At 48.5% G+C, this 12249-nt stretch overlaps 1 protein-coding gene across 9 annotated transcripts in view; it reads left to right on the plus strand.

The window, feature by feature from the left end:
* Nucleotides 1-12249, plus strand: part of INPP4A (inositol polyphosphate-4-phosphatase type I A) — a 148180-nt gene that overhangs the window by 105260 nt on the left and 30671 nt on the right. For 4 of the 9 annotated variants that reach the window (XM_068138995.1, XM_068139011.1, XM_068139003.1 and 1 more), the window contains 4 exons: nt 486-503; nt 2957-3140; nt 9846-10064; nt 11118-11373. In XM_068138995.1, coding sequence (XP_067995096.1) covers nt 486-503; nt 2957-3140; nt 9846-10064; nt 11118-11373 — 677 coding nt within the window. The remainder of the gene's footprint in view (nt 1-485; nt 504-2956; nt 3141-9845; nt 10065-11117; nt 11374-12249) is intronic. The other 5 variants (XM_068139029.1, XM_068139049.1, XM_068139058.1 and 2 more) reach the window with 3 other exon arrangements.

The following is a 12249-nucleotide window of genomic DNA, read 5'->3' on the forward strand; positions in this document are numbered from 1 at the left end:
CAACATCTAAATTTCCCTTCTCCCCCCTCCCTTTTTTTTTTCCCCTCTTACCCTCACCCAATAATCAAGCTGATCAAAGAGCTTAGGTTTTTTTTTTCCTCAAAGCTTTATAGAACTGTTCTTTCTGGGTACATGTAAACTTCAGATTCAGCATGTGAAGACTAACTTTCCTTTTAAGTACTTTTATGTTACCATAAAAGCAAGTATAGTAGAACTGAGCAGTTTCACTCTTATATAGGTATCATTCAGTTTTTTCTCCTCTCGTTTGCAAAACTGTGCTTGGTGCATCCACAACATTTCCCCAGAACAACAAATGGCCATCTGGCAACCTGCGGTTTTTTTGCTTGCAAGTTTAATTATTACATACCTGCTTTGTTGAAAACATGACTCAAATTCTTTCTCCAAATGCCCTTTGTTTTGTTTTCTGCTTTTGATATTTGCTAACAAGATGCTAATTTTATTTTGGTTTTGTTTTGGATTTTTAGCAGTTATGAGGAGTGTTGGTGAGTTTTCTGTTTCTGAGGGTTCTGTAGAGAGGGTTTCTGTTCTTTGGGTGTTTTTTTTTTGTTGTTGTTGTTTTTTTGTGTTCTTTGGCAAAGATCTGGTGTGTTTTAAAGTGTGCAGGGCTCTTTAATGTGCATCCCTAATTGTGCTCCAAATAATTGTAGCTGCTTTGTAGACTGTGATATGTGAATGAATTTTATTTCATCTGCAATGTTTGTTTGTAATGAACAGCTAGCTTCCTGACAGTCTCTCTGATCATAAGAAGTTAGAAAGCTGAATATCAGAGTGCCAGCATTTTATATCTTCTCCTCTGCTATTTCCAGTGAAAAGTGCCTGGAGACAGAAAATTTTTGCCAGAGGTGGAAGATAATTAAGATAACTCCATGTATTTTTAAACCTTTACGGAGATAGATTTGGCATGGTTTATATTTCTGTAACCCGTCTTCATTTAAATACCTCAACTTTTGTTCATTTTTCCTCATGTTGTGATGTTCGGTGCTATGAAAAGGAAACATTACTTGGTGGTTCAATGGCGCCGAAGTTCTCTAAATTACTCATATTAAAGGTTGAACCCCTAATTCCCAGAGAGTTTAACGCTGTGTTACAGTTGGCTGATGTAGTACAATAAGAGCTGTTCATTTGAAAAACCAATTGCAGATTGGAAAGTAAATATATGTGAACCTTACACCATAAATTTCCCTTCTGATCATGCCAGCAAATGTTTGTGATTAAAAATGTAATAATTATAAATCAAATCTCACTATGCTGCATGGCCTTTCCTGCCAAATATGTCTTTATGCATGCTAACCACACTGTCATGGAAATAAATTGCTCACAGGAATTGTCACTATGATCAATAGAGAGCACAAATCATTTACAGAAAAAGTGCTAAAAGCTGAGATCAATTTGCTGTATGACACAGCCGTACTGAGGACTGGTTGTTATCTGTGCCACTTAGGTGGATGACCAGAGGAACACAAATAAGGAAACTCATTCAAAAAACAGTTCAGCCTTATATCCTTTGAAAATAAATGCCCCATCTCTTCTTGTAATGGATCTCAGACATACTGGGATTAAGCTTCCCCCTTGCCTTAATATCACTTAAGGGACAAGAACTGGTATTTGTAGTAATGATTTCAAAGTGTGCTCCAAGCAACCTTCCTGTCTTACCTCACAGACACACTGCAAAAATTGCCAGCAACTCTTCACCATAGTTTCTCAGTGTAGCTGTGTCTATTGAACAGTGCTGGTTACTATGCTGAAACTATTCATTACTGGAAAAAAAATAATAGAATTAAGATAATGTATGGTGTCACCTCGTGCTTGATGCCATGTCATCAATGGGCATCACTCTTGTCAAACTGGAACTGATGTAAAGGCCTGATCTTTATATAGTTTTCCTACTGTGAGGAAAAAAGCAGCATGTTGCCTGGCAAAGGGAGTAGGTGGATTGATTCCAAATACTTATCTAAAAGTTATCATGAGAGGTAAAAGGCAACTTTTTTGAATGACTCTTCTCAGGTAGAATTAAATCACCCTTTAGAATTGCTGTTTTTTTCTCCAGCAGTTACGGAGGGCATCCAAGCATCTGTCTCAGACTGTGTAAGCAACTTCTGTAGACATCAAACCTTAGAAGACATAAACTGTTTTCCTCCACTGCATAGTAAGCAGTCTTAGTGGAGCTACAGTATTGCAATATAAATATATATTCTATTAGTATAGTTTATTTCCCTTACTGTTTGGAAAAGGCCAAAAGTTGGTATTCCTTTATATGGTTACAGCTGAGCTCATAATAGAGTTGTATCATGTCCCTAATTCATTATAGGAAGCATGTGCTAACAGAAGGATAGAGTCCTTGGATTAGCCTGGAGATATATTTTGAGTTTTATATACCATAAGATTGTTTTTGCTGGTGTAATTTGAATAAGGCATGCAGTTGAAGAAAGGATGTATCTTTGGAAAAATTTTTGTTGATACCACAGTGTTTGCATTATGAATCTGGGTGGCATTTCTCTGTTAGGAACACAGATTTTCTTTTCATGGCACAAGTAGCTATGCTATAAAATAGGTTTGTAAACCAGGTCCCAATGAAGTGTCTGTGTTGTAAGCAGGGGGAGACTGGGGCAAGCTGTCTCTGCTCATAGTGGTTCAGTATCATCTTACGACAAAATCAGTCGCCCACATTCTCCGAAGCAAAACCATCCCTCTGGTTTCAAGCTCTGACCACAGTCCCTTAGCATATGGGATTATTAAATCTGCATCTGAATGCTTTCAGTAAAGGCAGAGTAGGTTCTAGGGTCAAGTTCCTGCTGTGCAATTGCCCACTGGCCTTTCATTGTTGATTGCTAGCTTAGGTAAATTTTTGTTGTCTGCTATTAATTCCCCAGCATGCCACTGTAATATGTGTACCTCTAGATCAATTATCCTCCTAAAATCAGATTTTCTTTTTCAGCACTTCAACAAGTTCCCAGTCTATAATATACATCCCCCAGGACATTGTTAGAGCAAAGGAAATTATTGCACAAATCAACACCCTGAAAACGCAAGTCAGTTACTATGCAGAAAGGCTCTCAAGAGCTGCCAAGGATAGATCAGCTAATGGTCTCGAAAGAACACTAGCCATCTTGGCAGACAAGGTAGGAGAATAATACATTTCCACACTGAAGCACAGTATATATTTTTTTCTTTCTGTCTCTATCTTTAGTAGGTTTTCTTGAAAGATCTATTTTACTGCGTTCAGTAGTGTATTGTAACATGTACAATTCTAAAGTCCAGCCTGATCTAGTGTGGGGTGTCCCTGCCCATGGCAGGGGGGTTGGAACTAGATGATCCTTGTGGTCCCTTCCAACCCTGAATGAAACTATGAAACTATGAAAAAGGGGTATAAAAATGTCTTCATACTCTAAACTTTCATCAAATGGAGAATGAACTGCAAATAAAGGTGAATTGCACATTTATTGGTGAAATTTTCAACATTTGCAAGGCTAGTACAGGCTTTTGAAAAGTACTGTTTGTTTGGTATCCTATCTTGCTTTTTTAAGCCATTCTATAAAATTATTTTCAGAAGGCACCTTAGACACTCCTAAACAATGTTTAATTTCTTCTACAGAACACTATTTTTCTCTTTTCTTTTCTCTCCTCTCCTCTCCTCTCCTCTCCTCTCCTCTCCTCTCCTCTCCTCTCCTCTCCTCTCCTCTCCTCTCCTCTCCTCTCCTCTCCTCTCCTCTCCTCTCCTCTCCTCTCCTCTCCTCTCCTCTCCTCGAGTCTCCTCTCCTCGAGTCTCCTCTCCTCGAGTCTCCTCTCCTCGAGTCTCCTCTCCTCGAGTCTCCTCTCCTCGAGTCTCCTCTCCTCGAGTCTCCTCTCCTCGAGTCTCCTCTCCTCGAGTCTCCTCTCCTCTCCTCGAGTCTCCTCTCCTCGAGTCTCCTCTCCTCGAGTCTCCTCTCCTCGAGTCTCCTCTCCTCGAGTCTCCTCTCCTCTCCTCGAGTCTCCTCTCCTCTCCTCGAGTCTCCTCTCCTCTCCTCTCCTCTCCTCGAGTCTCCTCTCCTCTCCTCGAGTCTCCTCTCCTCTCCTCGAGTCTCCTCTCCTCTCCTCGAGTCTCCTCTCCTCTCCTCGAGTCTCCTCTCCTCTCCTCGAGTCTCCTCGAGTCTCCTCTCCTCTCCTCGAGTCTCCTCTCCTCGAGTCTCCTCTCCTCTCCTCTCCTCGAGTCTCCTCTCCTCTCCTCGAGTCTCCTCTCCTCTCCTCTCCTCTCCTCGAGTCTCCTCTCCTCTCCTCTCCTCTCCTCGAGTCTCCTCTCCTCTCCTCGAGTCTCCTCTCCTCGAGTCTCCTCTCCTCTCCTCGAGTCTCCTCTCCTCGAGTCTCCTCTCCTCGAGTCTCCTCTCCTCTCCTCGAGTCTCCTCTCCTCGAGTCTCCTCTCCTCTCCTCGAGTCTCCTCTCCTCGAGTCTCCTCTCCTCTCCTCGAGTCTCCTCTCCTCTCCTCGAGTCTCCTCTCCTCTCCTCGAGTCTCTTCTCCTCGAGTCTCCTCTCCTCTCCTCGAGTCTCCTCTCCTCGAGTCTCCTCTTCTCTCCTCGAGTCTCCTCTCCTCGAGTCTCCTCTCCTCGAGTCTCCTCTCCTCTCCTCGAGTCTCCTCTCCTCTCCTCGAGTCTCCTCTCCTCGAGTCTCCTCTCCTCTCCTCGAGTCTCCTCTCCTCGAGTCTCCTCTCCTCGAGTCTCCTCTCCTCGAGTCTCCTCTCCTCGAGTCTCCTCTCCTCGAGTCTCCTCTCCTCTCCTCGAGTCTCCTCTCCTCTCCTCGAGTCTCCTCTCCTCTCCTCGAGTCTCCTCTCCTCTCCTCTCCTCGAGTCTCCTCTCCTCTCCTCTCCTCGAGTCTCCTCTCCTCTCCTCTCCTCGAGTCTCCTCTCCTCGAGTCTCCTCGAGTCTCCTCTCCTCGAGTCTCCTCGAGTCTCCTCTCCTCGAGTCTCCTCGAGTCTCCTCTCCTCGAGTCTCCTCGAGTCTCCTCTCCTCTCCTCGAGTCTCCTCTCCTCGAGTCTCCTCTCCTCTCCTCGAGTCTCCTCTCCTCTCCTCGAGTCTCCTCTCCTCTCCTCGAGTCTCCTCTCCTCGAGTCTCCTCTCCTCGAGTCTCCTCTCCTCGAGTCTCCTCTCCTCTCCTCGAGTCTCCTCTCCTCTCCTCGAGTCTCCTCTCCTCGAGTCTCCTCGAGTCTCCTCTCCTCGAGTCTCCTCGAGTCTCCTCTCCTCGAGTCTCCTCGAGTCTCCTCTCCTCGAGTCTCCTCGAGTCTCCTCTCCTCGAGTCTCCTCGAGTCTCCTCTCCTCGAGTCTCCTCTCCTCGAGTCTCCTCGAGTCTCCTCTCCTCGAGTCTCCTCGAGTCTCCTCTCCTCGAGTCTCCTCTCCTCGAGTCTCCTCTCCTCCCCTCGAGTCTCCTCTCCTCGAGTCTCCGCTCCTCGAGTCTCCTCTCCTCGAGTCTCCTCTCCTCGAGTCTCCTCTCCTCTCCTCGAGTCTCCTCTCCTCGAGTCTCCTCTCCTCTCCTCGAGTCTCCTCTCCTCGAGTCTCCTCTCCTCTCCTCGAGTCTCCTCTCCTCGAGTCTCCTCTCCTCTCCTCGAGTCTCCTCTCCTCGAGTCTCCTCTCCTCTCCTCGAGTCTCCTCTCCTCGAGTCTCCTCTCCTCGAGTCTCCTCTCCTCTCCTCGAGTCTCCTCTCCTCGAGTCTCCTCTCCTCTCCTCGAGTCTCCTCTCCTCGAGTCTCCTCTCCTCGAGTCTCCTCTCCTCTCCTCGAGTCTCCTCTCCTCTCCTCGAGTCTCCTCTCCTCTCCTCGAATCTCCTCTCCTCGAGTCTCCTCTCCTCGAGTCTCCTCTCCTCGAGTCTCCTCGAGTCTCCTCGAGTCTCCTCTCCTCTCCTCGAGTCTCCTCTCCTCTCCTCGAGTCTCCTCTCCTCGAGTCTCCTCTCCTCGAGTCTCCTCTCCTCGAGTCTCCTCTCCTCGAGTCTCCTCTCCTCTCCTCGAGTCTCCTCTCCTCTCCTCGAGTCTCCTCTCCTCGAGTCTCCTCTCCTCGAGTCTCCTCTCCTCTCCTCGAGTCTCCTCTCCTCGAGTCTCCTCTCCTCGAGTCTCCTCTCCTCGAGTCTCCTCTCCTCGAGTCTCCTCTCCTCGAGTCTCCTCTCCTCGAGTCTCCTCTCCTCTCCTCGAGTCTCCTCTCCTCGAGTCTCCTCTCCTCGAGTCTCCTCTCCTCTCCTCGAGTCTCCTCTCCTCGAGTCTCCTCTCCTCGAGTCTCCTCTCCTCGAGTCTCCTCTCCTCTCCTCGAGTCTCCTCTCCTCGAGTCTCCTCTCCTCGAGTCTCCTCTCCTCGAGTCTCCTCTCCTCTCCTCGAGTCTCCTCTCCTCTCCTCGAGTCTCCTCTCCTCTCCTCGAATCTCCTCTCCTCGAGTCTCCTCTCCTCGAGTCTCCTCTCCTCGAGTCTCCTCTCCTCGAGTCTCCTCGAGTCTCCTCGAGTCTCCTCTCCTCTCCTCGAGTCTCCTCTCCTCTCCTCGAGTCTCCTCTCCTCGAGTCTCCTCTCCTCGAGTCTCCTCTCCTCGAGTCTCCTCTCCTCGAGTCTCCTCTCCTCGAGTCTCCTCTCCTCTCCTCGAGTCTCCTCTCCTCGAGTCTCCTCTCCTCTCCTCGAGTCTCCTCTCCTCGAGTCTCCTCTCCTCTCCTCGAGTCTCCTCTCCTCGAGTCTCCTCTCCTCGAGTCTCCTCTCCTCTCCTCGAGTCTCCTCTCCTCGAGTCTCCTCTCCTCGAGTCTCCTCTCCTCTCCTCGAGTCTCCTCTCCTCGAGTCTCCTCTCCTCTCCTCGAGTCTCCTCTCCTCTCCTCGAGTCTCCTCTCCTCTCCTCGAATCTCCTCTCCTCGAGTCTCCTCTCCTCGAGTCTCCTCTCCTCGAGTCTCCTCGAGTCTCCTCGAGTCTCCTCTCCTCTCCTCGAGTCTCCTCTCCTCGAGTCTCCTCTCCTCGAGTCTCCTCTCCTCTCCTCGAGTCTCCTCTCCTCTCCTCGAGTCTCCTCTCCTCGAGTCTCCTCTCCTCGAGTCTCCTCTCCTCTCCTCGAGTCTCCTCTCCTCTCCTCGAGTCTCCTCTCCTCGAGTCTCCTCTCCTCGAGTCTCCTCTCCTCGAGTCTCCTCTCCTCGAGTCTCCTGTCCTCTCCTCGAGTCTCCTCTCCTCAAGTCTCCTCTCCTCGAGTCTCCTCTCCTCTCCTCGAGTCTCCTCTCCTCGAGTCTCCTCTCCTCTCCTCGAGTCTCCTCTCCTCGAGTCTCCTCTCCTCGAGTCTCCTCTCCTCTCCTCTCCTCGAGTCTCCTCTCCTCTCCTCTCCTCGAGTCTCCTCTCCTCTCCTCTCCTCGAGTCTCCTCTCCTCTCCTCTCCTCGAGTCTCCTCTCCTCTCCTCTCCTCGAGTCTCCTCTCCTCGAGTCTCCTCTCCTCTCCTCTCCTCGAGTCTCCTCTCCTCTCCTCTCCTCGAGTCTCCTCTCCTCTCCTCGAGTCTCCTCTCCTCTCCTCTCCTCGAGTCTCCTCTCCTCTCCTCTCCTCGAGTCTCCTCTCCTCGAGTCTCCTCTCCTCTCCTCTCCTCGAGTCTCCTCTCCTCTCCTCTCCTCGAGTCTCCTCTCCTCGAGTCTCCTCTCCTCTCCTCTCCTCGAGTCTCCTCTCCTCTCCTCTCCTCGAGTCTCCTCTCCTCGAGTCTCCTCTCCTCTCCTCGAGTCTCCTCTCCTCTCCTCGAGTCTCCTCTCCTCTCCTCTCCTCGAGTCTCCTCTCCTCTCCTCGAGTCTCCTCGAGTCTCCTCTCCTCGAGTCTCCTCTCCTCGAGTCTCCTCTCCTCGAGTCTCCTCTCCTCGAGTCTCCTCTCCTCTCCTCTCCTCGAGTCTCCTCTCCTCGAGTCGAGTCTCCTCTCCTCTCCTCTCCTCTCCTCTCCTCGAGTCTCCTCTCCTCGAGTCTCCTCTCCTCGAGTCTCCTCTCCTCGAGTCTCCTCGAGTCTCCTCTCCTCGAGTCTCCTCGAGTCTCCTCGAGTCTCCTCTCCTCGAGTCTCCTCTCCTCGAGTCTCCTCTCCTCTCCTCGAGTCTCCTCTCCTCTCCTCGAGTCTCCTCGAGTCTCCTCTCCTCGAGTCTCCTCTCCTCTCCTCTCCTCGAGTCTCCTCTCCTCGAGTCTCCTCTCCTCGAGTCTCCTCTCCTCGAGTCTCCTCTCCTCTCCTCGAGTCTCCTCTCCTCTCCTCGAGTCTCCTCTCCTCTCCTCGAGTCTCCTCTCCTCGAGTCTCCTCTCCTCGAGTCTCCTCTCCTCGAGTCTCCTCGAGTCTCCTCTCCTCTCCTCGAGTCTCCTGTCCTCGAGTCTCCTCTCCTCGAGTCTCCTCTCCTCGAGTCTCCTCTCCTCTCCTCGAGTCTCCTCTCCTCTCCTCGAGTCTCCTCTCCTCTCCTCGAGTCTCCTCTCCTCTCCTCGAGTCTACTCTGCTCGAGTCTCCTCGAGTCTCCTCTCCTCGAGTCTCCTCTCCTCGAGTCTCCTCTCCTCGAGTCTCCTCTCCTCGAGTCTCCTCTCCTCGAGTCTCCTCGAGTCTCCTCTCCTCGAGTCTCCTCGAGTCTCCTCTCCTCGAGTCTCCTCGAGTCTCCTCTCCTCGAGTCTCCTCTCCTCGAGTCTCCTCTCCTCTCCTCGAGTCTCCTCTCCTCGAGTCTCCTCTCCTCGAGTCTCCTCTCCTCGAGTCTCCTCTCCTCTCCTCGAGTCTCCTCTCCTCGAGTCTCCTCTCCTCGAGTCTCCTCTCCTCGAGTCTCCTTTCCCCTCCCCTCCCCTCCCCTCCTCTCCCCTCCCCTCTCCTCTCCTCTCCTCTCCTCTCCTCTCCTCTCCTCTCCTCTCCTCTCCTCTCCTCTCCTCTCCTCTCCTCTCCTCTCCTCTCCTCTCCTCTCCTCTCCTCTCCTCTCCTCTCCTCTCCTCTCCTCTCCTCGAGTCTCCTCTCCTCGAGTCTCCTCTCCTCGAGTCTCCTCTCCTTGAGTCTCCTCTCCTCGAGTCTCCTCTCCTCTCCTCTCCTCGAGTCTCCTCTCCTCGAGTCTCCTCTCCTCGAGTCTCCTCTCCTCGAGTCTCCTCTCCTCTCCTCTCCTCGAGTCTCCTCTCCTCGAGTCTCCTCTCCTCGAGTCTCCTCTCCTCTCCTCGAGTCTCCTCTCCTCTCCTCGAGTCTCCTCTCCTCTCCTCGAGTCTCCTCTCCTCTCCTCGAGTCTCCTCTCCTCGAGTCTCCTCTTCTCTCCTCTTCTCTTCTCTCCTCTTCTCTTCTCTCCGAACCTCTCCTCTCCGAACCTCTCCTCTCCGAACCTCTCCTCTCCGAACCTCTCCGAACCTCTCCGAACCTCTCCGAACCTCTCCTCTCCTTGAGTCTCCTTGAGTCTCCTCTCCTCTCCTTGAGTCTCCTCTCCTCTCCTTGAGTCTCCTCTCCTCTCCTTGAGTCTCCTCTCCTTGAGTCTCCTCTCCTCTCCTTGAGTCTCCTCTCCTTGAGTCTCCTCTCCTTGAGTCTCCTCTTCTCTTCTCTCCGAACCTCTCCTCTCCTTTCCGAACCTCTCCTCTCCGAACCTCTCCGAACCTCTCCTCTCCGAACCTCTCCTCTCCTCTCCGAACCTCTCCTCTCCTCTCCGAACCTCTCCTCTCCGAACCTCTCCGAACCTCTCCTCTCCTCTCCGAACCTCTCCTCTCCTCTCCGAACCTCTCCGAACCTCTCCTCTCCGAACCTCTCCTCTCCGAACCTCTCCTCTCCTCTCTCCTTTTCCCTTTGCCTTGCCTCCCCCTTCCCTCTTCCCTTATTATTTTTCCTGCAAAAGAATATAGTATACATTGTGTGTGGAATAATGACAGTTATTAAATATGGGGGATTTATTGCTGTTTAGACCCGACAACTAGTCACAGTCTGTGACTGCAAGCTGTTGGCAAATTCAATACACGGACTGAATGCTGCAAGGCCAGACTATATAGCTTCAAAAGCATCTCCAACCTCTGGAGAAGGGGAGCAAGTGATGCTGAGGAATGATCAAGATACACTTGTGGCCAGATGGACAGGAAGAAATAGCCGGTCTTCACTGCAGGTGGATTGGCATGAAGAGGAATGGGTATGTTTGCTTGGTGGAGCCATGAGTATTTTCTTCTTATTAGTTTTTGTTTTCTGCATTCTTTTGTTTGTAAGCTTTGTAACTGCTTACTAGATACACATAGGATGTCTATTTTGGGGATATTGGTCACGTAGCAATGACACTCCCTCCATGATATGCTCTGTTACTCCTTGGCATAGAGATACGAACAAGCCTTAATAAAGACTTCTGGATCTCGTAAACAGCAAAGATAATTGGAAGTGGGTTCCAATGGAAGGTAAATAATTTTTTTAAGTAAAAATGTGACACACAACAAGGGGCTCTTACACTTCTTCAAGATAAAGCATGTTTTGTGTGTGTTAGTGATATGATTCAGCCTTCCTGGCTTTTATTCTCATTTAAATATTTAGAATTTGCAATCCATGTCTGATTATGAAAAGCATTTTAAAACTGTTTGCACAAAGAAGTTAATTCATGGAAGTGAACTAAATTTCAAAAATAGTCAAGATTAATTAAACCCATTGTTAATATAGCGAAATATCAATTTAGAAGTTAGATCAAATTTATTCGGGAAATTGATCCTTACTAGTTTTAATTGTTTTATGAGTTAAACTCATAGTGATGATGTATGAATAAAACCAATTTAGTTACTTAGTAATACACTAGAGTCATTTAATCTCTATTCACTGGGTTATGTAGGAAAAAAAGATGTGTAATTGCATGAACATCTAATATGTCAAACACGATTTTCAAGAATAAACAATAGTACCAACTGGAAATTGCTATAATGGTGCTTAAAATTGCTTAGCAAATTTACTTAGAAAATAGTTTTCCACTTGTCTTGGGCTTATAGGGAGCATTTTACCACCCAAGTCATGTCACTACATATTGTTGACATGTTGGTATACATGATTTATATATCCAGGGTTTGTGTGTGCACAAATGTAAATGTAGCCCAGAACAACTTTGCAGAGAAATTGTGACTAGAATCACAAGAAGAAATATATGGACAAAGGTTTTGTTGCCCAGTGTCTCTGTTCTTTTTAAATTGAGAAAGAAATGTTTTCTTTTAAGGAGAAAGTTTGGCTCAATGTTGACAAAAGTCTGGAGTGTATTATACAGAGAGTGGACAAACTTCTCCAGAAGGAGCGCCTTCAAAGTGACAGCTGTGAAGATGTTTTCCAGTGTGACACCAGCAGTACTAGTAAGAAAGGTAATCGGGACACTCGTGCCTACTGGATAAATCCAGAAGATATAAATGAGACCTCATCATCCTTATCACCACCTTCATCCACACCATCCTGTGCATGCCATTCTCTCAGAAAGACAAGTGCGTATAGACAGATGCTGCTTCTCCCTGCTGCTCTCTTGCTGTGCACTGGTATCATTCCTAAGCCTCTGTTACATCCTTCCATGCATTTATAGTTCAGTGGTGGTGAAAGGGCTGATGGTGTACAGGGAACTGCTAAGCCTGTTATTTTGAAATCCCCATCCCAATGAAGTAATTGCCAAATCCATTGATGACAATGCAATTTGGTTTCCACACTGGGTGTTTTAAGCTGATAAAACAGATGTTTGGATTACCATATGACAAATACCACCTCTAGTAGCTTTCCTGTTTGCTTCAGCTTCTTTGCAGCAATCAAAGTGAACTTACATAAAAGATAAATTAAATACGAGAGAGGTGCATGCACTGATGCAACACTAATGTTCCCAGCTGGGCTGCCAAAGCATAAGAGAGGAGCCAAGCAATCCCATAGACTGAGTTGAGCTTGTGCGAACCTACTGGAGCTTAAAGAAAATTTATCCCAAGTTGTCAAAAACTGTGGTACTGAGACTCTCAATTAGACTTCTTGTATCTGGGATGTAGGAATTGGCAGTGCAAGCTCTCAGGGGAATAATTCTATCAAAATTTGAGTTAGATTGAATTCAGCATAATGCCATGAGCATGTGAATGAAAGATATCCTTATAATTTTAGGATGATGGCTTTTCAGCTGTGCATTACATTTCCAAATTATTTCATTTACATATGCATTTATTTTACTTATTCTCACATTCTTTACATGTGGTCACTGTAATTTGACCACTTAATAGAGTGTGTGTGCCAAGTTAAACTCTAGAAATACTGATGTGTGTTTTCATGTCCTTTTTCCTGTTCTGCCTTATCTTTTGATGGCACTTTGTTCCTTACTGTGTATGTCTGTG

Source organism: Melanerpes formicivorus, unplaced genomic scaffold (genome assembly GCF_026170545.1).
Source record: "Melanerpes formicivorus ecotype bairdi unplaced genomic scaffold, bMelFor1.0.p_v2 SCAF_1, whole genome shotgun sequence".
NCBI classification, from domain to species: domain Eukaryota; kingdom Metazoa; phylum Chordata; class Aves; order Piciformes; family Picidae; genus Melanerpes; species Melanerpes formicivorus.